Raw genomic sequence first — 27,739 nt, 5'->3', positions numbered from 1 at the left:
CGTGGAGTCTCCGAAGAAAAGGGCCCACGTCAGTCAAGAGGCTCGCGCTAACTCGTGCGGGTGACTGCCACATCCCTGGCGCAGGAAAATGCATTCTTTTGTTGTTGGCGGAGACGGTCCCCTTCCGCAGCTCCCGGGCCAAGGTGGGCAGCGCAGTGGGACCGCGGCTCCGGGAGTGGCGGGGGGTTGCGGGGGACTGCGCGGGGCCGCGCTCCCGCCCTCGGCGGCGCCCACCGGAGCGGTAGGAGGCGGCGGCGGCGGCCCGCGAGGGGGCGGCGGCAAAGCGGGGCTTTGTGGCCGCGGCGCGCGCGGCGGGGCCTGGCCGGCCGGGGGCGCGCGGCCGCCCGGCGCCTGGAGCCCGCGGCCCTGCCGGCCGCCTAGCCCGCCAGAGCCGCCCAGGCCGCCGCGCTCGCGCCTCCGCGCAACTCCCCGGGACCCCGGCCGCCGCGCCGCCGCTGCAGGTAGGAGGCTGAGACCCGGAGGGTCGCGGCCGGCCGGGGAAAGCGGGCGGAGCTGGAGCGCGAGGCGAGGGGGGGGTCTGGCGGGCTCTCGGGCCGAGCCACCGCGCCCTCCTCCCCGCAGGCCGACGGCCGCCCGCGCGCGCCGCGGTGCCCCGGGAACCCGGCCTGCCCGCCCGCGTACAAAGCGCCGGCGCGCGGGCCTCACAGACGCGCTGGGAGGAGGGGGTGCTCCGAGCTCGGGGCCCCGGAGGCGCTGGAGGAAAAATCCAGCAGAGCCCGCGGCGCCGCGGTCCTCACATCCCTACTGTGTGCAGGGAACTGCGCTCGCCGCTTTTCCGTACTTGTCTCCATTGAGACCCCTGCCTCCGGTCCATCCTGATGGATAATGGGCTGGGTCCCTCTTTCCGAGGATCTTAGGAAGAAACAGCGCCTCACGTCCCGGCCCGACTGACCTTGGAGAAGCTCCTTTACTCTGAGGCTGCTGGATTGATGTTTCTATTATGGGGGAGTAGGGTGTGATGTAATAACCACCCCCAGATACTATTGTGGGAGATAATGTGTATCCGCTGATAGCTAAATTTAAGTACATGTCCCAGGCCCCGGGTCCTAAACAGTTGGCATGAATTATTAAATCATCGCACTGGTACTGAGGTAGTTCTATAAATTGCAGGGAGAATTTTTATGTTGGAGTAAGAAACAAGAATTTAGTCTCCTTGTTCTGATGACAGGGAATGGATATTTTATCAGTGCAATAACATTTAACAGTTTAAATGTTTGCGGTACTTAGGAGAATGGCTCCAGGGTGAAGACAGATCTTTTCACACATTTAAAACTGGAGCTGGGGTATTAGGGCCCGAGCTCTCTGTGTGTGGTGGGGGCGGTTTAGCATGTCAAAAGAGCCCACGAGTGTGAGATTACTCAGGAAATTGCTGCATGTTAATAAAATAGTTCCTGAGTTAGGATTGAGGACAGCGATGAGAGTTTGAGGCCAGAGAGGGTGATAGGAATGGAGAAAAAGGATTCAGAAACCCGGAGAAAGATGGGGTCATCCATTTCCTCTCCCCACCACTGCATCTTGAGACAGGTCTTTCCTGGGGGGGGGGGGAGTGGGAGGAGACCCGAAGAGAGATCAAAGTTGTCTCTCCTTCCTCCTGCAGCTGGGCGGAAGTGTTGAGATGAAACGCGGGCACTGACTCCAGGCCTGACCAAGCGGTGCGCGTCTTAGGATGCAGTGTTCCTGGTAGCATGTTTCGGGAGAAATAGATACCGGACAGCCCTCAAGGTTGATAAGATGCTTAAAATACCAGTCCTAGCTGATGTGAAGAAGGGGTGTTGGGACCTGTCTTCACTTGTCTAAGTGACACAGTGGGATTGAAGAAACTTTAGAGTGTCAGTTTGGAATGGGGAGAACTGTAAGGGAAAAAAAAAAAGCCAGGAAAACTGCCAGGGTCTGCTGCCGTAGTTGGACCAGCAGTGAGGCGTGGAGCTGGCCACTTCAGTCCACGGCTGGAAGCCACCAGCAAGGCACTCTGCATGCTCCCAGTTTCTACCCAGTGTCACCTTTCCCATGAGTGATTCCTTGGATAAAGGTGTTTTGTTTTAAACTAGGACGGAGAAGAGGACTTGGGGGTACACGGTGATGGTAAGGGCAACAAACAGCATAGTGGAAAGAGCAAGTGCTTTGGGAGAGGGACACCTTGGGAGCCCATCCATTTCCCTGCTGTCTCTTACCTTTGTGATTATGGTGTGTGTGTGTGTGTGTGTGTGTGTGTGTGTGTGTGAGAGAGAGAGAGAGAGAGAGAGAGAGAGAGAGAGAGAGAGAGAGAGAGAGAGAGGAGGATGATTTTCTTTTTTCAAATAGTTGGCAGGAAACTCAACAGTGGTTCACTATATTTCCTGACCATTAGGAAATTCATTCAAAAACTGTTTCCTGAGCGCCAGTCTTTTGCTGAGTCATGTGCTACATGTTGAGGTGCAGAGATGAGTCAGAAATTATATATTTCCTTAGGAGTTTCCCATTCCAGAGAGGGAGACGGGCCCAAAGGGCAAATTATAAAAAATGTGGGATGTGCTACTGGTTGACGTTTATGATTGACAGTGGACTTGTAGAAGCGGGGGTCACCTCATTTGCTAGAGACTCAGGGGCAGTGTGCTCCAATGAGATGAATTTGAGCCCTATGGCAGAGATTCTGAATGTGCTATGACCACCAACTTTTATCTCATTCATGCTATCGAGTCTCAGCTGTGACATTCTCTCTCTTAAAAGTGCAGTGGCATTGTGCATATAGCATGTAGGCTATTCGTTTGGTAGAGTCTGGAGACTCTTCTACAGTACTCTTGCATTCAGTGTTGAATAGGTGCGTTATTGAATAGAAAGACAGCAAAAGTAAAAGAATAAATAGTGAGTAGCAGGTAGACATAGCTGAATGGCAAAGCATCAAACCGCAGCATTCAGCAGAGATGACTGGGTATAGACCACTTGAGAGATCAACCACAAGGCTAGATCAAATCTAGGACTTACGGTAGTCTGCTGGAGTTTTCAGTCAAGAGTCCCAGGTAGAGTGGGACCATCTTCTTGGGTCAAAGAACAAACAGCAGCAGGTTGGGAACATAATAAACTGGGCGTTTACAGCTATCTGACAGAAACTAACTGGGGAACTGAGACAGTCAGCTGGAGTTCCCAACCTAGAGAATTCTAGGCAAGAGTGTCCTCTCTGTCTTCTCCATGGGTGAACTTCCAGCTTCATCTTCAGTTAAGCTGGTTGCAGATAGTTGATCTCCTAATCTGTTCTCAGGACAAAATGTTCTTTTTTTTTGTTGTTGTTGTTGTTGTTTTTGTTTTTGTTTTTCGAGACAGGGTTTCTCTGTGGTTTTGGAGCCTGTCCTGGAACTAGCTCTTGTAGACCAGGCTGGTCTCGAACTCACAGAGATCCGCCTGCCTCTGCCTCCCAAGTGCTGGGATTAAAGGCGTGCGCCACCACCGCCCGGCCAAAATGTTCTTAATAGCTACTGTTGCTTGCTAGTTTCTCCTTTCCGAGGAGAGGGAGTCTCGGTGGAGACAATGCAGGACCTCCCCCTCCCAGAGACAGCTTGCAGTATAGCAGAGGACAGTTAACCAGCACAATGCACGTTACACTGTTTAAACTCACTTTAGGAGGAAAGTTGTTACATAGAAGCAGGCGTGTGGGCTTTGTTTAGGCAGGCTTTAGAACAATTCCGTGGGAGCTGGTTCTGTTAGGATAGAAACGGGTACTGAATGGACCTTGGAGCAAAGATTACAGGCAGAGGAAGTCTGAAATAAACCGAGCCATGAGAAGATAGCAAATTAAAGGGCTTGAAGGTGAGTTTGGTGTGATTAGGTTGAAAGATACATGAGGAGGGGCAGACGGAGGAGGCGCTGACACTCTGGCAGGATCTAGAAACGCCCTGAGTGTCTTATGAGGAGTTTGGACTTGCTTTATGACTTAAGAAATGGAAAAGATGTCTCAGGGCTAAATACAGCAGGGCTGCATTTTAGTACGACCTCTCCTGTGGCTGTGTGGCAGAGGCATTAGGCATTTAGGAGACCAGTTGCAGACCGAGGTCTGACAGAAGAGACAAGCAGTGAGAATAGGGGAGACAGAAGTAGATACTGAGGTAAATCGTAGAATGAGTTTTGGTAACTGCTCGCTCATGTTGGAGAACACGCTGAGGTGTTTGGCTTGGGGAAGCCCCATGGGTATGGTTAAAGTCACCAGATGTCATGGGACTTGCAGATGGTGAGGGAATCATTAGTATGGCTTCAGCTCCCTGGAGGATTGGTCCATATGGGACAGTGATAGAGGAGGTCGGCAGAGAGATGCCGTGTGTGTGAACAAGCCCTGAGCATCTCCTGTGTAGAGGATGCACACGATAGCAGCGTGGAGAAACGGCTGTAAAAGACCTGTGCTAAGAGCTGAGCACGCTAGCCCTGGGTTAGAGCCCTGGGACCCAGTCTTCTGAAGTGGGAGTGGAGGAGAGTGTCCTGGCTAAGCCAAGAGGCAGGATGGCGTGGAACACCCCCAGAAGGGCACCTTCTGCATGTCAGAAGAACTTCCTGCCGGGGAGGCTTCAGTAATAAATAAATGTAAAGGCATTTCAGGGGTGCCAGGGCTGGGGCTGATTTAGGATGAAGCTGTGGAGGAGGTGAAGGAAGGGGTCAGGACTTTTAAGAATACTTATCTAGTTTAAAGAAGGGTTTGTGTAAGTCAGAGGACGGAGAAGAAGAGGGTGAGGAGTGGGGGCTTGCCTTAAACACAAAGCTGGTTCCAGTCTGAGTCCCACTCGGATACAGATGGCAAAAATACACCCTTCCACGTTCTCTGGCTACTTGGAGAGAGTGGGTAAGGGGATAACACATTAGAAGAAAAGGGTCAGTGCTGATGCAAAGCCCTCTGATATGAAAGGAGGTGGGAGGGAGGAAAGGGCGAGAACAAGCAGCTGTCCTGGGCAGGTAGGTCTGAGAGTGCAAGCATAAAGTGACAGCCATAGTTATCCCAAGGCTCTGAGAAACTGCCGTGTCTACTTCCTTCACGATCTTCATGGTTTTCTCAAGCAGAAAACTACAATTTCCCTATTAATCCTTTATCAAAAGAGATACTTTGTATAGTAGAACACGTAAGTGTAATTAATAAAAACATACAAATAGCAAGCGGGTGTGTGTCAACATGCATTCAGCATGTATTTGTCAAGTGTCTGCTGCGTGGTGGACAGTCTTCAAGACGCTGGAGAACTGATCACTGGCCTTGACTGCTTTACCTGGAATTGCTTCATTTATAAAATCAAAGCTTTCTATGACCTTAAAGCCAGAAGGACCATTTGAAGTTTCAGGGCCATTCCATTGTTTTGTGCGGTATTGTATTTCATTGGTCCAAACCCCTACTAGCTTCGTGAATAACCAGAGATGCCATCCCTGTCACGCAGTGGAATGTAGAAATTAGATCGCAGAAAAGCGACTGTGAACGTGGACTTCCAGCCCTGGCCGGGACTTGGAGAGCACCTGCTTTGGTTGTAATGCAGAGATGAGGAACTGGCAGGGAGGAGCGAGAGCTTGCTGCATGTCACAAAATAAGTGACAGAGAGCTCTTAAGTTTTCAGATGACGTGTCAGTCAGCTTCCTGTCACTGCGCCTAACTCTGAGCTAACCAGGTTATAAAAAGAAGCGGCCTGGGTTGGGGTTGTGGCTGAGAAGTGCACACTTGCCCAGCATGCACGAAGCCATGGCTTTAGCCCTTGCACTGCATTTGGGGATTGGATGATTATTTGGGCTCATGCTTTTTGTTTGTCTGAGACAAGGCCTACGCAGCCTTGGGTGACCTGGAACTTGCTATTTAGATGAAACTAGCTTTGAACTAAAGGTCCATCTGTCTCTGCTTCAAGAGCTGGGATTAAAGGTGTGTGCCATACATCTGTCAAGGCTCAGACTTCTTGAGGTCTTCATTCAGTCGGCCCCGTTGATTTGGGCCTATGGCAGGGCAGTGTGGCACAATGGGAGTACATGGTAGAGAAAGATTCCTTAGCACGGAGGAGGCCACGGAGCAAAGAGAAGATGAGGAAGGGGCTGGAGTTCTGCTGTCTCCTTCAGGTGCTCAATCCTTGTCCTAAAGTCACCCCACTAGAGCTACCTCTGACGGTTCCAGTTCTTCCCGAGAATGTCAAGCTGGGCACCAGGCTCTAACACAAGGGGCCTTATGATCCAAATCACAGCAGATGGGATGGTGGGGGATTACTTGAAAATACCTCACAGAAAAGGGCATCTTAATGGGATGATGTGAGGACAGAGCTTGGAAATAAACCATGAAGCATCAGGGGCAGGCTGTCCCCTCCGTTACCAGGTCCCCAAAACGCCATTATGTGTGCCAAGCCGTAGATTTCTCATCTGTGATGAAGGAGAGGTGAGGTGAGGTCTTTTTTTTTTCTTTTTAAAGTTTTAATAAGCTAGGATTTGGGTTATTTCAAAGAATGATCATTTTGAAGATGTTGAATCAGGATACAGAATGGTAACAAAGTAGGAACTAACCTTTGCTTTCTTAGGACAGACTGTAACCTGTTGGCAGGCCTCCATGGGAGTTATCTGACAGGTCCCTCCGCCCACCCACGACGTCCATATATCATACGTTACTCCTTTATGTCTTTCAGGCTCCGAACCTGTTTTGTTCCGCTGCTAATTTGTTTCTAGTGGGCATTAAGGTTCTTATTCTTAGGAACAGCTCTGTCCTGGAAGAAAGTCCTGGGCATATCTCTGCTGCTGTGCCCGCATCGCCACTCAGTGCTACAGGAGCTCTGTGCTGAGTTACGGTCCTGCGGGACTGCAGTCTCTCCACCTTAGGGAGCACCATTCTCTGATGCCAGCTCAGGACTGTCGCTCTTTTGGGCCCTGTGCATCTCAGTGCCTCTGCATTCTCTTCCTCCCGTCCTCCTGTGTGTGCTCAGACACATCCTGGTCATGACGTCCTTTAACACATTTCTTTCTCCCTATGAACATTGTCCCACTCCAGCTGCAGAACCTCTCTTACCCCACCCCCTGGGACAAAACTCTGAATTATCTCCTTTGGCTCTTTCCAGTCACATCCTTAGACCCATGTGGTCTCTTGTTCACAAGAGTGCAGACCCCCTCTTCCCGTCCTGGAACAGCCAGGGCACGTGGTCCTTTGTTATGGTGTCTGTTCCTGAATGCCATTCCTTTCAGGCATCTGCTTGTGAGTGTACTCTTCCCAAGATGTGGGGTTCCACTTATCTTTGTGTCCGCCATAGATTTTAGGACAGTGCTTAGCCTTCTATAGGAGTGCATTCTATATTGGTTAAATTTTATGTGTTGGGAATAAAAGGCTGGTAAGCATATGTTTAAGTATACGTTATCCAGATCATGCTACTTTGGAAGCAGTTTGAAATGGGGTTAAACAGAAAGAACCACAGTGCACAGATGCGCTAATCTTGCTTCTTACTCACTGCTGGGCTTGGTGTGGGGTTCAGGCTTATTAATCCATCTCGCAGGTGATGCACTGACCCGCCCAGAGATGCACAGCTCAAATGTTGGCCAGAATTTGAGTGCAGGTTCTTGGTACCCCGTATCTTGCTTCATTTCAGCTCGCCTTGGGAGTCCGGCTTATTACTGCCTGACCCGTCTAAGGTCTCCACCCTAGTTCTTCAGTTACCAGGATTAACTTCCAAGTGTGATTTTTTTTCTATAAAAGGCAATAGAAACAAAATCTTTGCTGTTTCTCTAGACTTTGCTCAAGCCTTAAGACTTGGTTTCACCCTTTAACATCACAAATTGTCATTATCAGTCTTCTTTGCTTGCCATAACAAAATACCGCAGATTGCGTGGCTTCAGCACAATCTTTCCCTTGTAGTTTCCGTGCCTGAGAAGGCCTAGATCAAGGTGTTGGCAAGAAAGGTTTCATTGCGAGGCTCTTGTCTTGGTAGTATGCTCACCTGCCCCCTTCTTTGTCCACAGTGGAAGTGTGCAAGGTCTCTGATGTCTCTGTTAGGGCACTATTCCTGTTGGACCAAAGGTCCATACTTGGAGTCTCATTTAATCCTAATTACTTCTCTAAGTGTCTAATCCCAAATGCAGCCCACTGGAGACTAACGATTTAGTATTGGGAGTTGGTAACATACAGTCATTCAGTTCACAAAACAGCTGGCTTTCCCTTTTAAGGTGAATATTAAATAAATTAGTACCTGGTCATCAACTTCTGGTTTAATCAATGTTAGTGTTTTGGGAATTGTGCTAATCGCTTCCTCTTTGTTCTTTTATGGTATTAGAATTACTGTGCTCTTTTATTTAGACCTGTCTTCAGATCTTTGCCAAGCCCCAGGGAAACTTTCACTGCATTTGGATTTTGCTGTTTTATTGACCATTTTTACTTTAATGCAGCTTTTTAGTATACTTTAACACAGCTTTGTTTTATATGATATTCTGCGTGTGGCTGGTGGTTTTATACCTATATAAAATGTACATGTGCATTCACTGTCTACTGGGACCCACTTGTGAGGGTCACAGGGCTGCTGTCGGGTTACAACCATGATAATATACTCACAGGTGGTATACGAGCAGACCAGCACCCACAAGGAGTTGCTGCTGAGCAGAGTAGGGGGCAGAGAAGACAGCTAACGCTAACGAAAGCTCACACAAATGGGAAGGCTTGCTGTGTTGCCGTCTGTAACCTATATGGACATCGCGGATTAGTTTTAAACTAGATTATGCTTTTTGGCCTTGGTATTTCCAATGACACACTTTGCTAGAGAGATCTCTTACTTGGGAAATTGTTTGTTTGCCGAGAACTGTCAGTCAGGTGTCCTGTGGGATGCCACCCTACCCCTGGGTGTGGCCCACTTTAAAGCACTGCATTATCTCTGTAGTTGCTTCCAGTTTTTATCAGACAGGCTGGGGTAGAGTGAGGAGTGCGTTCGTGGGGAAATGTGTGGGCCCTCCGTTTAAGAGAGAGCAAGGAGGTGGGGAGGAAAGAGGACAGAACCAGCAAGTGGGGATGGGCAGAGCAGACACCGCTCCCCAGTCTGCCCTGTCATTGGACCTTTGCCAGCAGATCACTAGATTGCCCAGTAATTGACATCATTTTAGCAGGAAGTAGAGACCATCTCCAGAGCTGAAATGAGAGAACCAGGCCGAGCAGAGGAGTGTAGGCTTTGCAGACTTGTGCTGGCTATGACTCCTGGTTCTGCCACTCACTGTCTCTGTGACCGTGGCAGGTTCCTGGGTCTCAGCTCCTTATTTTGGAAATAGACATAATCATTAGTTTGTAGAGTTAAACAGCCCCCCTCACAAGACTCTTGGGAATCCACAAGGAAACTGTGGGGTGCAAAAGCTTGGGCTTACATCAGAACCCCTTTTAACTTCCTGCTGAACACAACCACAGGGCCCAGAGAGGCCTGGTGTTCTACGAGATTAAGCAAAGTAAATTAGCAACTCTGGTTGTACTTAGCTAGTGATTAAATAACAGTTTAGTTAATAGGCTGTTAATGGTTCCCAGGTGTTGGTAATTCTGGGTATTTGCTTTTGAGAGCAGTTGTATAATTTCTTCTGGTACTTAGATTTTTCTTTAACAGAAAAATTGAAGGGTAATGGATGATTCTCTCAAGAGCGATTTAGGGGAAGATGAAATGACATACTGCACCTAAAGCATTCGGTATACAGCCTAACTCACGGGAAGAGCTCAAACTTATCTGCTCTTACTGGGGTTCAGCCTGGCCACCCTTAAGGCAGAACTCTGAAATTTCAGCACTCCTGCCCCCAACCCTGACCTTTCTATCCATCACCACCTGATGGCAGCCAGTGGTACTGCATACATGGCAAGGAAGTCTTCCTAAAATGCTTGACAAACTCAGCTCTACCAAGTGTCACAGAGACTGAACCTCAAAGTGTGGTTTGTCTGCCCGAGAGCCAAGATCATGGAACATTAAGCGACGAAAAGACGTTTTTCACCTCCACAGTTGGGTAGAATTAGAATGTTCGCGACAAGAGCAGAGAAGTAGACAGACAGATGGACCTGTGTGCTGTAAGTGGGATGTAGTCAGTTACACAGTTTACAAAGACAGTTTGGATGCTTTCATCTTTTGAGGCGACAGCTCCTTGTCTAGATGGGTTTTGAAAAAATAGTCAAAGTATGAGGAATATTTATTTAGAAAGTAAGCATATGCAAATATTTAAAATAGCTTTATATCTAACAGGAAAAATAGTGAAACCCTTTTCATTTGCGAATTAGAAACCTGAGTCCTTAGAGCCGCCATTCTTAAAAGAACAGGGAACACACGGGTGCAGTAGACATATCATTGCTCCTGAGGCAGAGGTGTGGGTGTGGGCAAGTCAGAATTGGCTTTTTTAATTTTTTCATAACTCCCATTGTGCCCACTGACTCTGTAGTAAAAGCCCAGAGAGTTGGTCATGGATGTGGCGTAAGATAGAGATGATGCGGGAGAGGACAGCTGCGCAGGACCTGTGTTCAAAAATTTTAGTTTGGGGAACAATGGATAATAGGGAGTAGACATACTGATGAAAACAAAGAGTTAATTTTGACCTGTGGGGGAAAAAGGAGCCCTGATTGGGTGTCATCATGGGACTACTGGAATAATACAAGGCATGGGTAGTATGAACCAGGGTCATGGCGTTGAAGAAAAATGGCCCCTTATTTAGCTTTGCAAACCTATTTTTGACACGTGTTTAGTTGTCTTTGTAACGCTGGTACCCTGTGTGCCCAGTGTGACTGCGATACCCCTCCCCGCAGTATTCTTTCTAAGCCTGACTGGAGATGAGGTGTAGAGCATTGTGGGGCCTCCTCTGCTCCAGCCTCAGTCTGATACCGCAGGATACCTCTCAGCAGGTGTTGTGGGTGTGAGTGCTGGCTTAAAGTTTGCTTTTTATGTGATGGTTCGTGTGTGAGTGCACATGTGTGTGCATGTGTGCGTGTGTGCGCGTGCACCTGCAGAAGGCACAAGAAGGTGCTGAATCCCCTAAAGCTCAAACTGTAGTGGGTTGTGAGCTGCTCAATAACTGAACTCTGCTGAGTGCTGAGAACTGAGCTCTGGTCCTCTGGAAGAGCATCAGGCGCTCTTAAATAGCCCCCATAAGGTGATATGTTTTTCTTAAAGTCTCAGGCTATATGAGATCCTGTATCAAAAGGGAAAAAGAAAAAGAGAAAAAAAGCCACAGCCTTTCCCCCTATATTTTTTTATGGAAAAATTCAAATGAACAAAATAATTGAGGAAACAGTATAGTGAACTTGGTATTCTGTCACTCTTGGTGTTCGGGTGACCTCACTTCTAGCCACCAGTCAACTCCTTTCAAGGTGGCTCCCAGTCCTCTTGTTAAGAAGTGGGCAGTTTTAAGTGGATTTCACCATCAATATCTTGATGTTTGCCCACTACTCTGAAAGATCAGAGGCTTGGAGAACATAAAAGGGTCTGGGCTGTGTTGGTCCTTTTCGGAAGGGGATGTTCCAGCGCTCACTGTGTTCTGCAGCTGCTGTGGCTCTGCCGTGTTTGCCATCACTCACGTGAGGGATTCATCTCACAGGAAAACTCTTGTGAGCAGAAGATGGTGGTGGGGTGGGGGCGGGGGGTTTCGTACACATCAGCACAGAGGGGCATTTGTAAAGTACTCGGCACCCGGCACTGTAGAGGAGGGCGGGGTGACTTAAGGAGTCCTGGTTGAATAATTCGAAACTGCCCAAAGTCCAATAGTCATAGAATGGCACCAGGAACACTAGGTTCTGGGACTGGAAGATCTCAGACTCCCCTGCTGCCTTTGTGCCCCGGGCAGTTCACTTCAGCTTTTCGGCTCTTGCCTCCCTCAGTTGTGGAGAGGAGCACTCTACTGAAATTACAGAAATTGTTTCTTAAGACTGTAGACTCTCAAGAGTGGCTTTCAGGGCTGGAGAGATGGCTCAGAGGTTAAGAGCATTGCCTGCTCTTCCAAAGGTCCTGAGTTTAATTCCCGTCAACCACATGGTGGCTCACAACCATCTGTAATGGGGTCTGGTGCCCTCTTCTGGCCTGCAGGCGTACACACAGACAGAATATTGTATACATAATAAATAAATATTAAAAAAAAAAAGTGGCTTTCAGTTGCCAGGCTGTGGTGGTGCACGGGAGGCAGGGATAGGCAGATCTCTGACTTGAGGCCAGCCTGGTCTGCATAGGGAGTTCCAGATCACCCAGGACTGCACAGAGAAACTCTGTCTCAAAACACCAAATAACATAGAATAAATAAAAACAGTGGCTCAGACCCGATGGGTCACAGACTTCGCCTCTCACTTTTTCTTTCTTTCTTTTCTTTTTGAGACATGATCTCACACGGTAGCCTAGACTGGTCTAGAACTCACTGTGGGCTCCAGCTCACAATGCTCCCTTTACCATGCTGGGCTTCTCCTCTCGTTTCGAAGAAGGACCCGAGGTTGCCCCAGTTGCATCACCCAGGTCAAGGATACAAAACTGAAACCATCAGATATCAGGGCTGGAGAGCTGGCTCAATGGTTAAGAACACTTGTTCTTACAAAGGACCTGGGTTTGATTCCCAGCACCCACATGGCGGCTCACTGTTGTCTGTCATTCCAGTGCCAGGAGATCCAGCACCGTCTTCGGACCTCCCTGGGCACCAGGCTTGTGAGTGGTACGTAGACATACATATAGGCAAAACATACACAAAAATAAATCTAAACAATAATTAAAATAAAAATATCAGATATCCAGGAGCAATGTCTTTATGAGTCTGAAATCTTGGTAGTGCTTTTATATATATAACTTGATCTGTTTGATTAGACAGTGATCTCCTCTACCTTCATCTGTGCCAAAATAATAAATAAATAAGAAAAGAAAAAAGAGTAGGCTGTTTATTTCCCAAGCGGAAATAACTAACCAGCTCCTTCCATTAAGCAGAGATAAATCAGAGAACAGAGTGATAAGTGGGTGTCCGTAGACTCCTGGGAAGTCGACTTGGAGAATGAGAGATCCCATTCTCAGTAAAGTTCTGGACGTCTTCTTGTGGCTCACCATTAGTGAAAAATAAGTTACTTGCCCCATTATAAAGAAGGGAACCAAGTTAGGGACTATAAGTCTCAGTAACTTGTGCCATTTTTATCGCTAGAATTGGTAATTCTTTCTTCAAACTTCCCTTTGCAGGCTAGCTAACAACCAGGAGAAACAGAGTGGAAAATGCAAAACAACGAAATTATTAAACCGGCCAAATACTTCTCCGAGCTGGAGAAGAGCATCTTGCTTGCTTTAGTGGAGAAGTACAAGTATGTGCTGGAGTGTAAGAAAAGCGATGCGCGGACTATCGCCCTCAAGCAGCGCACCTGGCAGGCGCTGGCGCACGAGTACAACTCCCAGCCCAGCGTGTCGCTGCGGGATTTCAAACAGCTCAAGAAGTGCTGGGAGAACATCAAGGCTCGGACCAAAAAAATTATGGCGCACGAGAGAAGGGAGAAAGTGAAGCGCAGCGGGAGCCCCCTGCTGAGTAACCAGGTCCTGGGCAAGGAGAAGATCAGCAGCATGCTGCCAGAGCAACTGTACTTCCTGCAGAGCCCGCCTGACGAGGAGCCGGAATACCACCAGGACGCAGCTGCTCAAGGTGCTTCCCGGGCAGTGGGGCTGGAACAGAGAAACACGGGTTTTTTTTTATTATTATTAAGACTTATTTATTTAACGTATATGGGTGCTCTATCTGCATGTACGACCTTGTACCAGAAGAGGGCATCAGATCCCACTATAGATGATTGTGAGCCACCATGAGGTTGCTGGGATGAATTCAGGACCTCTAGAAGAGCAAAGAGCAACCAGTGCTCTTAACCACTGAGCCAACTCTCCAGCCCCTTAACACTGCAACTGTAAAATGCTTCAAATGTGTAAGAAATGTTGATATCAGACTGGGTCGTTACACAAGGCCTTCAGAACAGAAATCCCGATTTTTTTTATTTTTATTTTTATGCAGAGACGATTATAGCTTAACCATAAAGAGCGCATGTGTATCATGCTCATTAACGTGGTATTCTGATTGCTTAGCTCAAACCATATCTGTTTTATTAAAAGGAATTTGATGGAGATTTCTGTTCGTTCACTCGGTCTTTTAAAAAGCTGTTTTTGAGAAGCTACTGTTAGGTCCTGCTTTAAATCATTCAAAAGGCCGTGTTAAATGAGTAAACTATTTCCAATTTAGAAACAGAAGCACAGGATTAGCGACTCGAGAGATGGCTCAGTGATTCAGAGCACTTGCTGTTCTTACAGAGGACCAGAGTTCAGTTCCCAGCACCCATGTTTGGCAGTGGACAGTTGCCTGTAACTCCAGCCCCTGGGAATCAATACCATATCCTGGTTTGTGCAGGCATCCCCATGCTCATATGCAGGGCCACAGAGAGTCATATACACACTAAGATGAATTAAAGAAATTACATATATATTAAATATATATACACAGGGTTTCTCTGTGTAGCCTTGGCTGACCTGGAACTCACTCTGTAGACCAGGCTGGCCTCACTCACAGAGATCCACCTGCCTGTGTCTTGAGAGTGCTGGGATTAAAGACGTGCACCACCATGCCTGACTAGAAATATAATTTTTTTTTAAAAAAAATGCATCCAAAGTACAGAGACTAAATCAGCAAAGCACTGTGTTAGCGTTCACTCCAGTTCTTACCAGTATTTTCACTCACTGTAGTACTGTGACCCAATTTTCTTATTTTTGTCATTCTAGGGATTTAGAGAAATTCTAGGAACGAAAGTTAAATTTTAACATACTCCTCTTGAAAAGAGCTAAACATGCCACATATAATTCTCAGGGAACGAAGAGACAGTCTGCAATCAAAGATGTATGGTTGGTTACCCATGGCTTCAGAAGGTGGGCATCAAGAGGTGCCCCTGTCTGCAGGCAGGCAGAGGTTAGAAATGCAGATAGATAAACTGTCAAAAACTCCCACCTCTTTTAAGATAGGAAATGGCACCTTTCTATAAAAGGTCATTGCAGTTTGCAGAAGGTATGCCACAGCAGAGGAAGGCCGGTGGGCTTGCTACGGGACTGCACAGAGGTGCTCCAAGGACCCAGCAAGCACTTGCCTGGGAAATCTGGGTCTTACCTTGTAGAACACTGAATTCAGTGTCCCCAGAGTAGACAGATCTCCGAGGGCCTGGCTCCTGTTGATTAAAAGTCATAAGAAACTATTAGAAACCAAGAATGCTGTGTAGAGTGAGAAAGGTAGTTACCATGTGAGCCAAATACGTGCTTTTGATTAACACTTTTCCCCTGTGGGTGGATCATCCTAGGAAGCTAAAATACGGCCCAGACTTTGCTTTCTAATCAGTGGATTAAGTCCAGGCTAGTAGGCTGGGTGACCACCGTGGTCAGTTGTCATGAACCTTATGTATCATTTCATGACATAGGAGACTGATGTCTGGGTATTAATTCTCGGGGTCCCATGCCAAGCTAACTCTTGGCAGAGACAGTTTACGTGGGCACCGCCGGCTCTCTTCTCCCTCCATGCTGCTTCTGTGGGGCATGCACCTCCTTTGCTGGTCTTTGAGGCTTTGGTCACTTTGCTGTGACTGCAGAGCATTCAGTCAGTGCAGCCGAAGGCGTGGCTCTGGAAATGAAGGAGATGGGTTAGCAGGGCTGACTTTCCCCGGGTCCTGGTTCTGGGAACGGAGGAGGAGGAGATGGGTTAGCAGGGCTGACTTTCCCCGGGTCCTGGCTCTGGGAATGGAGGAGGAGGAGATGGGTTAGCAGGGCTGACTTTTCCCAGGTCCTGGCTCTGGGAACGGAGGAGGAGGAGATGGGTTAGCAGGGCTGACTTTTCCCAGGTCCTGGCTCTGGGAACGGAGGAGGAGGAGATGGGTTAGCAGGGCTGACTTTCCCCGGGTCCTGGGCTGTGCTGAGGAAGACGCTCCTGGGAGTGCCACTTATTTAGCAAATGTGTGTTCTAGATTTTATGTGTCAGTTCTGTAGCTATTCTTTTTATGTTTTTAGTTCTCCTCCTATCATGAGATTCTTGGGGACTGATCTCAGGCTTGGTGGCAAGTAGCTTTATCCATGAGCCATCTCACAAGCCCTTATAGAGTTGTATTTGGGGAACAACCCCACCACACACACACACTTTTAAAATCTGAGGTAGGATCTAGAGATTTCATCTCGTCACTTTTTTTTATTTCAGATTTAGTCTCATTATGTAGCTCTGGCTGGTCTGGAACTCTTTATATAGGCCAGGCTGGCATTGAGCTAATAGAGGTCTAATTGCCTCTGCCTCCCAATTACTGGAACTAAAAGCGTACACCACTACTCTTGGCCAAAATATGGATCCTTGATGCCCTTTCTGTAGTGGCGTTTGCTAGAGACCCATTTGTAAGACATTTATTAAGATTTGTTTGATTTTACACATATGTGTGTGACAGTGTATGTATGTTTGTATATGCACCACACACATGCAGGGTACCTATGGAGGCCAGAGAGGGTGTCAGATTCCCCTGGAACTGGAGTTACAGACAGTTGTGAGCTGCCTGATACTGGTTCTAGGAACCAAACCCTGGTGCTTTGTAAGAACAGCGAGTGTTTTTATTACTGAGAGACATCTCTGCAAGTTATTTTAACTTAGATACTTGTACATAGGTCACACTGGAGGTCTCCCTGTTTGCTGGTGTTTGTTAAAACACAACCAAAGCTCCTGCCTCTATGACAGACCTGAGAGCAGCGAGTCTTGACATGCCCAAAGTGATGCTAACACTAATAGTTGAGGCACTGGAACTCTTTCTGCAATTCAAAATGGCTTTAGGGTCTTGACCCATTTTATATTTCAGTTTACTTTGGAGAAGTCAGGAGAAGGTCCTGCAGAGATGGCTCAGTGGGTATAGTGCTGCTGTTCAGAGTCCCACTGCTCCACAAAACGCCAGCTGTAATCCCAGTTCTGTAGGGAGGGGGACAGGAGGACCTCTGGGAGTCACAAATCCAGCTCAGGTTCAGGGAGACACCCTGTCCCAAGGGAATAAGGCAGAGTGATGGAGCAGGGCATCTGGTGTCTTCCTCTGTCCTAGACGAGATGCTCCTCTCTGTAGCTGGAGGTTTCTCATCCCACCAGGTCCCACAGCTGCTTTTAAAATAACCATTCAGAGGCTTAATATTAACTGTTTGACCTATTAGCTCAGGCTTATTATTAACTAGCGCTTACAATTTAACCCATTTCTGTTAGTCTATATTTTACCATGAGGCCCGTCACTTGTTACCTCACATCTTGCTTCCCCAGTGGCTGCTGGCGTCTCCCGACTCTGCCTTCTTTCTCCCTCTATCTCTGCTTGAATTTCCTGCCTAGCCCTTCCATAGGCCAAAACAACTTCTTTATTAACCAATGGTAATAAAACATATTCACAGCATACAGAGGGACATCTCGGCATCCCACATCACATGCCCCAGCTCCCTTTCTTCCCTCCCTCCCTCCTTCCCTCCCTCTCTCTCTACACACGCAAGCGGTAATAGAGTTAAATAACAAAAAAAAATTGGGAGGGGTAGGGAAGCTATCATTATTAACGATAGTTTCTGCAAATTGGCACAGGAAAAGGTAGAAAATGTAAATATCTTGTGTGTTTTTGACACATGACCGTGTGTGTTGCTTTTGTATCTGTAACACTGTAGTGTCTAATGCAGAAGCCATGTGGCCAGAGGCTAATAAGCTGTTGAAAAATGAGTAGACAAAACTGAGGTGATCTGTAATCACACGCACCACATTTTGAAGCCTTAATATCACAAAAGAATCTCATCAATAATTTTATGTTAATTACATGTTTAAATAAGTTTTCAGATAACACTGGATAAAATATATCACAAAATCAGTGTAGCTTTTGGTAATGTGGGTGTAAGCACTCAGAGTTACTCATGCAGTTTATAGTCTACTCTGCTGATCAGTGCTGGGTTCCCAGAGATGTGCTGGAGTTTATTATAGAATGGTGAGCAGGATGGAGTTTAACAGACTCCACTAGAGGCCTCCCTCTAGCTGTGTTATTACGGGAGATAGCATCTCCGTGTCACTAACCTGTGGATGTTCATGGCTTCGTCGAAGACTTTCTTGACACGTTCAGCAGTGCTTGAACACAGAGGCCTTACCATTTTTGAAATATACTTAGGGACGTATTCATAAGAAAACCAGTGTTTGTCCTGTAGGCACTGGCTCCTTATCACAGTTTCTAGTGTGCAGACTTTGTGATCTGTGATAATTATCCTTTTTGAAGAACAGGTGTGGAGAGGTGGCCTAGTGGGTAAGACGACAGTTGAAATACATTAAGATGATTTATTTCTTTAATTGCATTTGTGCTTGCTGCAGCCTGTGTAGGGTCAGAAGACAACTTGGAGGACTGGGCTCTATTATTTACCACATGGATCCTGGGGTCCAGCTCAGGCCATCGGAGTTGACAGCAAGCACCTTTACCCACTGAGCCATCTCAGTAGTGCCTTGAATACATTTAAGAGAACTGGGCATTTTTAATAGCAGCCACACCGTTTATGAGAAGTTATATTTAAATTTTTGCATTGTATCTCTGTTATGAAGCTTTCATTAAATCATGTGAACGTTTCCTTCTAAATCCCTTTTCGCTGTTGAACCCAGTCCTCTCCTAGGGTGTGAGCTCAGGTACAGAGGACTGCGATGGATTTCCAGTAGCGGCACCCTTGCATCCTCGAGAGTGTTAGCTGTGTGTGTTCTCTCGTATTGCATCCTGATGGCTCTGCCATGCTTTGATATTCTCTCACCTGTACTCATAGTCCACACGCTACACCTGTGCTAGAGTGGGTTGGCCTTTGCTCTCCTCACCTGGAAGAGCATGCGTAAGACCCAGGTCTGCTGTTGTGTGTAAGCCCGGACTTTTCATTTTAGTTAAGATGTAAACTCCGTTCGCACAGCCACTGCATTGCACTTATTTCCTCAGGCATCTTTCCTTCGTTCTGATGAGCTAACCAGACACTGTCCTGCACAGTTTTCTTCTCGTCTGTTCATTGTTGTAGAAGGCTTCTCCTGAGAATGTAAAATTTACTCAAATTACCCAAGTGATAGAACACCCTCTTGCTGAGTTCTCAGTCCCCGGAAAGTCTTCCCACTCTTTTTGCATAGAATTGGGCCGTTTTCTATTTCAGGTGGCATCATTTCACCTAGGAGAGAGACGGTAGGGTATACGTTTACAGCAGGCGGCTATTTCCAGGCTAGTCTTTTTCCGATGAGGGATCGCTCAGCCTGAGTACTAGCATCTATGTATAGGTGCTAATATTTGTTTGAAAATTACTCTACTGGTCTGTCTGGCTTTAAGTCCTGTCTTCCTCCAGTCTTAAGAGGTCTGGCTGTTTTCTTGGAACGCGTATGGTGGCACACATCTTAAAAAAGAATCATTTCTTTGCTTACAGACGTTACGATGCTATGATTTTGTTGTTACGCGGGCCTGGATCAGAATCCTGGATTTTCGTGTTGCCAGATGGCCTTGGATGCTAGATTTGGTTTCCTGGAGTCACCAGAGGCTGTAGACGTTGGCTGAGGGACTGTAAAGCGCGGGTGGCTGTGTGGTGCACGGGACGGCCACTGTGGGCACTGCCACCACCATGTCCCTGAAGCCTAGGATTGTTCAGATACAGGGGAATATCTGAGAATTGGAAGTTTTACATTGTGAATGGGTGAACTTTAAAGGCGCATAGGCGTGGACTCGAGCTGTGAGGGTAGAAGTGTCTGTTTTCAGTCTTCAAAATCAAAACCATTTTCAGATCTGAGATGGGGAAGGAAACGGGAGGTAAGGTGGTCGAGCCTCACATCCGAGGGCCTCTGCTCAGTGTCGTCCTTCACATCCCTGTCTCCTGTGTCAGGTGGGGAGAGATGTGCCCCACTGTCACTAGCTCCGTCCACATGCATTTATCCAGTGCTCCCTGCCGTCCCAGGCTCTGCGCTGGGCTCTACACGAGAGTGAAGTGAGAGGCCATTTCTCCCTCCAAAGAGCTGGAGACCTGAGGGGGAGGAAACAATCAGAGACTTTTTCCCCCTTTCCTTTTTTTGGAGGGGGAGATATTTATTTTTAAAGATTTATTTTTATTTATGTGTATGCATTTTGCTTGCATGTGTACTATATGCACGCAGTGCCCACAGAAGCCAGAGGAGGGCATCAGGTGAACCTCCTACCTCAGTTTTCTATGTACTAGGAGACAGGCATGTGTAATACCTGGTTTCAGCTAGTGCCAGGAAGACCGAGAATTTGCAGGAAGGACACTGAGTCCTGGTGAGAGCTGTTGGACTTGGTAGGAGTAACTAGGGAGACATTCTCACTATCTAGATGATACTAAAGTGTTTGGTCCCCCCACCCCCGGACTGGAGAAATGGCTCAGCACTTGAGTGCTTGGGGGCATTGGCTGCTCTTCCAGGAGACCTGGGTTCAATTCCCAGCACCCACATGGCAGCTCACTGTCTGTACCTCCAGTTCCAGAGCATCTGGTACCTTCACACCAATCACATAAAGTAAAGTTAAATAAATTATTTTAAAAAGGGTTTTTTTTCCTTCTCTACCAAAAATTTCTGTATTTCAGATTTCTGCCTTTTCTTTAGCCTTAATTAGAGACTCCTTATAGCTGTTACCTCAGCCCTCGGAGTGGAGTCGTCCTGACAGGAGCCATTCTCCTTCCATTAGTAGACCGTTATGAGTTAGGTTCCCCCCAGCAGCTGTTACCATTCCCGGCATCCCCTCTTCCAGAATCATGTACTGGACATATCATGTAATCAATTTTGTTAATAAATTAGTATTAACTTTTCTCTAAGGAGAAGATTCTCATTACTGAGATGGAGAGCTTCTCAAGACAGTCTTGGCGTCACAGCTAGAGATCTCCGCGGGGACGCTGGAGGTGTAGAGAGTGCTTGCCCACTGTGAGAAAGCTCCTAGCTTCAGCTCCTAGCTTCACCCGAAACCAGGTGGTTTGCATGCTTGTAATCCCAGCCGCAGGCAATGGGGTGGGGAGTAGAGGCAGGAGGATGAAAAGTTAAAGGTCATTCTCAGCTGCACAGCAAGTCTGTGCACGGCCGGGGATGGAGGCCCTATCGCAAACAAGCAAACAAACAAAAAGATCCACGAGCTATTGGAGTTAGTGGTTTTCTTATTGACATTCTCTAAGACTAATATTATAGCCCTATAAAAATACCAGTGTACACACCGCATCTACAAAAGGAACCTTTTTATGTCCATGTGCTCTTTTCTTTGTGTATTCAGGCCAATAAGCATCACTAGCCATCCACTGGGTACCAAGGAAGGTAATTAGTATCCACGGATAAATGAAATGAGCAAGGCCCTGTGCCAGAATGGAACACTGTGTGCTGAGTGCTGTTAAGGAGAACACTTAGGAAGGAGAGGTCTGAGGTTTCAGAACAACCAGTGTTGGCCCTGAACCAGCAGGGATCACAGAGGAGGTTGAAAAAGAGAAACTGGTGTGTGGGAGGGATAAGTACTGAGTCTAACTCCAAGTTGTGGGAGTAGTGAGACACAGAAGCATGACTTCAGAGAACAGGAGAGCGAAACAAGGAAGAAGCAAGGTTGGGACCAGATTATGAGGTTAAATTGACAATAGAGCCAGAGATGGGGACCTCAGGAGGGGGTACCAAAAGGGGGACAGGTGAATGGAACAGGAGCCTCCATACTCCAAGGAGACTTGAGGGGCAATCAAGGAGGAAGGTGGGTAATGGAGGAAGGGGATTCCAAGGTTTGTCAGGTGCTGAGGAGAGAGAGGGTAAGGGAGCTGAGCACTGCCTCCTCCCCACAGTGCTGGGGCTGACAGCCAGATGAAAGCAGAGTCTCTGACCATGTCCTGGAGATGCCCCAGCGACAAAAGTCAGCAAAAGTCAGGTGAGGTCAGAGGGCCAAGTGCAGACCCTGCAATGAGGAACGTTGCTGTCTGGGATTGGACCGATGTTTTTCTTCTGCCTGTAAAGTCTTTTAACATGTTTCCCGCTACTGTTTTTTTTTGTTTTTTTTTGTTTGTTTTTTTGTTTTGTTTTGTTTTTGCTGTTATTGTTTCCAGAATCCTTTGCTGCTTCCAATAGAGAACTGTGCGATGGAGAGAAAGAGTTCGTCCATTTTCCAGTGTGTGAGGGGACCTCGCAGCCGGAACCTTCATGTTCGGCCGTCAGAATCACAGCCAATAAGAACTACAGGAGCAAAACCACTCAGGAAGGTGCTTTAAAGAAGATGCACGAGGAGGAGCACCACCAGCAAATGTCCATCCTCCAGCTCCAGCTGATCCAGATGAACGAGGTGCACGTGGCCAAAATCCAGCAGATAGAGCGCGAGTGCGAGATGGCGGAGGAGGAGCACAGGATCAAGATGGAAGTCCTCAACAAGAAGAAGATGTACTGGGAAAGGAAACTACAAACTTTTACCAAGGAGTGGCCCGTTTCCTCATTTAACCGGCCCTTTCCCAATTCACCCTAAGACTGGGGGATGGCTCCCCTGTAGTTACTGTGTGTTGGCAAAGCAAGTTTGGGATGGGACTTTGGCGGTCGGTAGCCTGTAACGGAGCTATGCCTAGGAAAATTAGAGTGGTGGTAGTCAGTTATTTAAGAAATCATTCAGGTAAACAGCTGCGTCCCATGTACCCCTCACGTGGCCAAGAAGCTGGTCCAGTCTCTGAAGATCACCACTGTGCGTGCTAGAACTCACTGAACGTCACGTTTCTTAATTAGAATTCGTAGAAGAACCATGTGTGAGTGCTGTATTTTCTTTTCTTTCTTTTTCTTTTTTTTTTTTTTTTTAACGAAATGCAAGTGTGATGAAAAAGGAGTTTGGCTGGTGATTTTTACTTTATTTTTTAGTTTGTTTTTTCAGCTGACAGTGGAGCTTTTGAGCCCAGATTGCTGGGCAGCCCCCCCTCCGCCACTGTTGAGGCTGCCCTGCGGGCTGTTTCTCCACCTTTTGGGTGTCACTCTCCGAGTGAAGATGTCCAGGAAGCCCAGCCTTTGGAAGGGCATTTCCTAACAGGGCTCACAACTGCCTTTTAAGGCTTTTCCCAAAGAGGCTTTCCAAGGAGTGTCTCTCACAGTGGTGGTTTTAGTAGAAGTAGGGATAGAACAACTTTGAGGGATTAATGTTCAGTTAGGTTCCTACATCCTGTTTGTTTTATTAAAAACGTCTTAAAATGTTACAGTACCACTGTGTATGTTTTTAAAGGTGCTGCCAGCCCAGCCCAGACCTTCCTCCCATCCTGACTTTTTACTACTGAATGAATGAATGGTTGTGCATGAGTCGTTGCCCTGACTTTTGTCTCTGGCCTCCTTAGGAAAGGCCTGCTCTCGCTGTGCTCATCAAGGCCTTAGCTGGTGGTGATGCTGTGTTGCTGGGGTTGCACATCAGCCAGGATGAGGCTTTGTAAGGATCTGTTACCAACATATTTGGAGATATGAATGGATAAATGGTGTTTTGATTGAGCTGTGAGGTTTCTGCTATAGCCTAGTGTTAAAAAAAAAAAGCAGAATGATCCTTTAGATCCTTTAGAGTTTGGGGCTGTGGTAGCTGGAAGCTGCAGAGTGACGCTTCAGTGCCCAGGCAGGTGAGCGTTTTCTTGGAATGAGAACTGGTGTTGGGTGGGGGGTGGTAGCCTTCAGGACTGGTGTGTTAAGTGTGGCTCTGTGTGAGGGTGCTGTGTGACTCTGGCCAACTCCCTAAAACCTTGACCTGGTGCTTCCTGTCCACAGAACAAGGGAGTTTATCTATATCATGTGTGGAGCCCATTTCAGCTCTTTAGCCATGGTGTGGCTTGTGACACCCTGTGTGCATACGGCTGACATCATGGCAGCCTGGAGGGTGTGGGGCTACACAGGGCTGTATCCAGACGTGGCCAAGCTTTGGAACTTGGGGCCTGGGGCCTGTAAGGATTTGTGAGGTTCTCCCAGACTCACAATCTGTGCACTGCATATAACATAAGCAGGTATCAATTTTGTACATTGAATCTATTTTAAATATTTTAGAGGAATTAGTCCATTATTTTAGATATATCCTGAAACGAGGGACTAGAAGTAGGATCCTTTCATGAGGGTTTTCTGTTCTTAGTTTTTATTAAATGGATCCTCCAGAGAATGAAGGGTTTTAAAGTCTCGAGTTCAGATGGTGTGTGGAGGATAGGAATCGACTCCCTGTGTCCCCCTTCAGGATCAGGACAGGGATGGAAAGGTCTAAACACAGATGTAAGATAAAGAGGGTTGCCTTTGCTTCCCCTACTGATCTATCAAAACATCTTATTAAGATGCACATCCCAGAGTGAGGCGTGAGATTCTTCCTGCTCTTTGTGTAGGTCCCAGGTTATTCCTGATCTGACGGTCTGCTCAGCACATCTCTGAATGCCCAGACTTAAAGGGACCTCCAGAAGCTTTGCATCTTTTGCATACAGTGATGTGGTGGTTATGCTTTTCTAAGAATTTATGACTTAAACTCACAAACAGCAGCATAGATTAACAAAAAACTTCCCCACACCATAGTCCATTTTAATTGGACTATAAAAGCACTGAACTAATTCCTGACTGAACAAATGCAGGATAATTAAGCCAGAGCCTAAAGCCCCTTGCTGTACTGCTAATGGTATTTATGAGTGTGCAGTAGTGGTCTGCAATATTTGACTATGTGCTCGAAATAATATTTTATAATTAATTAGCCCCACTGGGTCTCCCTTCCAGAGGTTCTGAGTCAGTTGATAATGGGTGGGGCCTGATATTCAGTATTTTGGGGACCTTTATAAGTGATTATGATGCATCGTTGAGATTGAGAACCACTTTGTGCAGAGTTCACAATTACATATCTGTTGATTCTTAATTCCACAAAGCCATGATGAAGTCAGGAATTGATGCTTAGAGAACCCATCTGGCACCAGGCCTGAAGCTAGTAAATAGCAAAAGAGAACTTCAGACAGGGTCTCTTGGTTCTGAAACACACAGCCCCACCTGCTGTCTGTACCCTTTCTCTCGCAGCTGTATCAAGGATTTGTTTTATGACGAGACTTGGATAATGTTACAGAGTGCTTGCTGAAGCATCTTCATTCGTGAGCAAACACAGCACATCCCAATTCATTTTGCTTTTAAGCCCGTTATTACTTGAGGTGGAAATGCAATAATCATTTCTTGACAGGAATTGTGGGATAGATACATATGAGAAAATATTAAGATATGATTGAACATCATGGACGTTGCCCAGGTGTCGGGGAGGGCTGGTACCCAGTGGACTGTGGACTTAACTGGTACACATTGTCAAAATGCTTTTTCAGAGAATGGAAAACCAGGAAAAGCGCGGAAAGGAGTCGTAGAAGGGTGGTATTTGAATTGAGGCTTTCGAGCTGACATTTTGGTAGGTGATTTGGAATGCAGAGCACATCACTCAATGACACGTAGACGGGAGAGAGAAGAGTGAGGGAGAGGGGGATTTTCAGATTGGATCAAAGCTGTGCACCAGGAGGAAAATTAGAAGATGGAACTGAGACAAGAGGAGACTGAAGTTGGGGCTTACAAGTAGGCGGGCTTGGCTTTGCTTAGGTGAGGTGTCAGGACCAGGGGAAGGTGGGGAAATGGAGACCAGTGTGAAGGGTAGAGGCAGACTTGGTGATGGTTTTTGTTAGAGAGGAGTGGAAGATGTTCAGAGCTAGACTCATGAGGGAATACTGGTGAGTGACACGAAGGGACGATGCAAATGTCCTCTAGGACCATGCAACTTATCGTAGAGGAGCCTAGGTACAAACACTGGCACTTGTTCTCAGGTCTTTGGCTGTCATATCTCTGCCGTGACTTTTCTCCTCTTATCCTTGTTCCTTCCACCTGGTCCTTGGATACCTGACTCATTTGGCACTGCCTCTGTCACCAATATCCCCATTGCCACTAGAGGCCTCTCATTTGATATCTCTTACAGCAGGTTTTTTGTTTGTTTATTTGTTTGTTTTTTGTGGTGGCCTCCAGTTTTTCTCTAGATAGTTGGCACCCACCAATTTGAGGTGTTTTGTTTATTTTGTTTCATTTTGTTTTTTATGTCCCATGTTGAATAGAGAAATCCTGGCTGGAAAAGGTTGGTGACCTCCATGTATTAATATCACACTTCTTTAAAAAAAAAAAAATCAAAGATGGCATCCTACCCAGTGGGTCCATAATTTAGGACTGTTTCAAGGGTTTTGCCAGGACAATCTCTAAGTGCATTTTCTTTTGTTTCACTTCCGAAGAGACTGGAAGGCAGAGATGACACAGAGGAGAGTACATTTGAGTTGTCAACAGTCTCTGCCGTGTCAGGTCAATTACATCAGCACTTGGTTTAGGCCAGAGGAAAGGAATGATTGTGCCTCCTGGGAATGTCACAAGGACCTGATAATTATATTTGGCAAAGCTATGAGGAGTGGCTCTGTAATGTCATTGCTGAGAATTGCCCTTTTAGTAGCATTTCGGGATGCCTGAGCTTTTCAGGGGGATGGCACTTCATTTCTGTGTGCCATCCTTCCTGCTGGGCTCTTTCCCAGGCGGTCCTCCTACTCCTCCCTTCCCTGTTTCCTTATGTTTGTATTTTCTCCTCTCCTCTCCCCAACCCCGTTTCTCCAGCCCCTTCTGCCCCACCACAGCTTCCACTCTCCCAAGCTTCAGGTGGAAGGTATAAGGATGCTTGTTCCTTGGATGCTTGGAGCATGGCTTGTTCAGCCCCTGAGGCAGCCTTGGTCCATGTTTCAGTGACTTGCTTCCATGCTACAGTTGCTACCTTTTGTGTTCGTGGGACTCAAAAGTCATGGGAAAGGTGACCAGGAACCTGTGACAGCAGCAGATGCTTTCCCAATTGTGCCATACTATTATGCTCTTCTACAGAGTTTACTAATCTCTGCCTCAGTTTCTCCATCCGTGAAAGTGATGTAATACTTATCTACCTCCCTTGGATGTTGTGAAGATTAGTATGTGTTGGTAAAGCACTTTTGAAATAAAGAATGATGACAAACATTTGACATTACTGTTGTCGTGGATGCTCTACTGTTGAGAGGCTGGGATGCCTCATGGTGGAAGCCAGAGTGCTGGGGTTCAAGGCTTGGGCCTCCATGCCCAGCTTAGGCAGAACTAAGGAGAGAACTCAAGCCTTCTTACCTAACAGACAAGTACTCTACCAATTGAGGCACATTCACAGCCCCATGATTATTTTCTTATGAAAAATCTCAAGATTGCATTTCTTTAAATAGTCCTTTGGTACATTTAGAGTGAGTTTCAATTTATAGAAATGCGATTTATGCATACTTTTAAAGAACACAGCTGTTGACTCTCCATTACTCAATACAATTACAGGCTTACAATCTGGTTATTACCCCAACAGTACAGTCTACTGCCATTAGATGGGAAATGTTTGTGCGCTACCAGAGATCAAACCTGGAGCCTCACACATGCTAGGCAAGTACTCCACCGCCGATCCACACCCCAGACCTACAGGGACATGTGGATCTGCTGTCCTGTGGCCTCCCGAACCTCATGCTGAAGAGCTTGTAGCTACCCAGGGGATTTTCCTTCCAGGGCAGAAGTACAAGAAACCACGCACAACTGCAGAACAGTCCATGTTCTATTTGTTACTTCTGCAGTCCTTGGCCTGTGCAGTTAACGTGGCTGAGCCCAAAAGGGAGAAGTAGATCCCTCCTCAGAAGGTGAAGAGAGGAGATGAGTATTTTTGAACAATAGTTCAATCTATCATAGTATCACAACGAGGAGGGGTGCTTGCTAGACACCAAGGAGTTGGGATTATGTCATAAACCAAGGAACAGAAGATCTAGTTGGA

At 47.0% G+C, this 27,739-nt stretch overlaps 1 protein-coding gene across 2 annotated transcripts; it reads left to right on the top strand.

Annotated features, from left to right (window-relative positions):
• Positions 1 to 5: 5 nt before the first annotated feature.
• Positions 6 to 26,909, top strand: Msantd3 (Myb/SANT DNA binding domain containing 3). Of its 2 annotated transcripts, none has more exons than XM_057790657.1 (3): positions 6 to 143; positions 13,116 to 13,566; positions 21,999 to 26,909. In XM_057790657.1, exons 2-3 carry the CDS (start codon positions 13,149 to 13,151, stop codon positions 22,406 to 22,408), a joined length of 828 nt encoding a protein of 275 aa, XP_057646640.1. In that variant the 5' UTR covers positions 6 to 143; positions 13,116 to 13,148; the 3' UTR covers positions 22,409 to 26,909. The 2 variants fall into 2 exon arrangements, with proteins under 2 accessions (XP_057646640.1, XP_057646641.1); XM_057790658.1 differs by lacking the exon at positions 6 to 143 and adding an exon at positions 328 to 461.
• The last annotated feature ends 830 nt before the right edge of the window (positions 26,910 to 27,739 follow it).

Source organism: Chionomys nivalis, chromosome 16, assembly GCF_950005125.1.
Source record: "Chionomys nivalis chromosome 16, mChiNiv1.1, whole genome shotgun sequence".
Classification (NCBI taxonomy): Eukaryota; Metazoa; Chordata; class Mammalia; order Rodentia; family Cricetidae; genus Chionomys; species Chionomys nivalis.
The sequence above is the reverse complement of the archived record's forward strand: the minus strand, read 5'-3'. Positions and strand labels throughout refer to the sequence as shown.

Coding starts and splice junctions, on each gene's coding strand:
- Msantd3 (XM_057790657.1), top strand. CDS start 13,149: ATGCAAAACAACGAAATTATTAAACCGGCCAAATACTTCTCCGAGCTG. Junction 13,567..21,998: donor CCAGGACGCAGCTGCTCAAG/GTGCTTCCCGGG, acceptor TATTGTTTCCAG/AATCCTTTGCTGCTTCCAAT.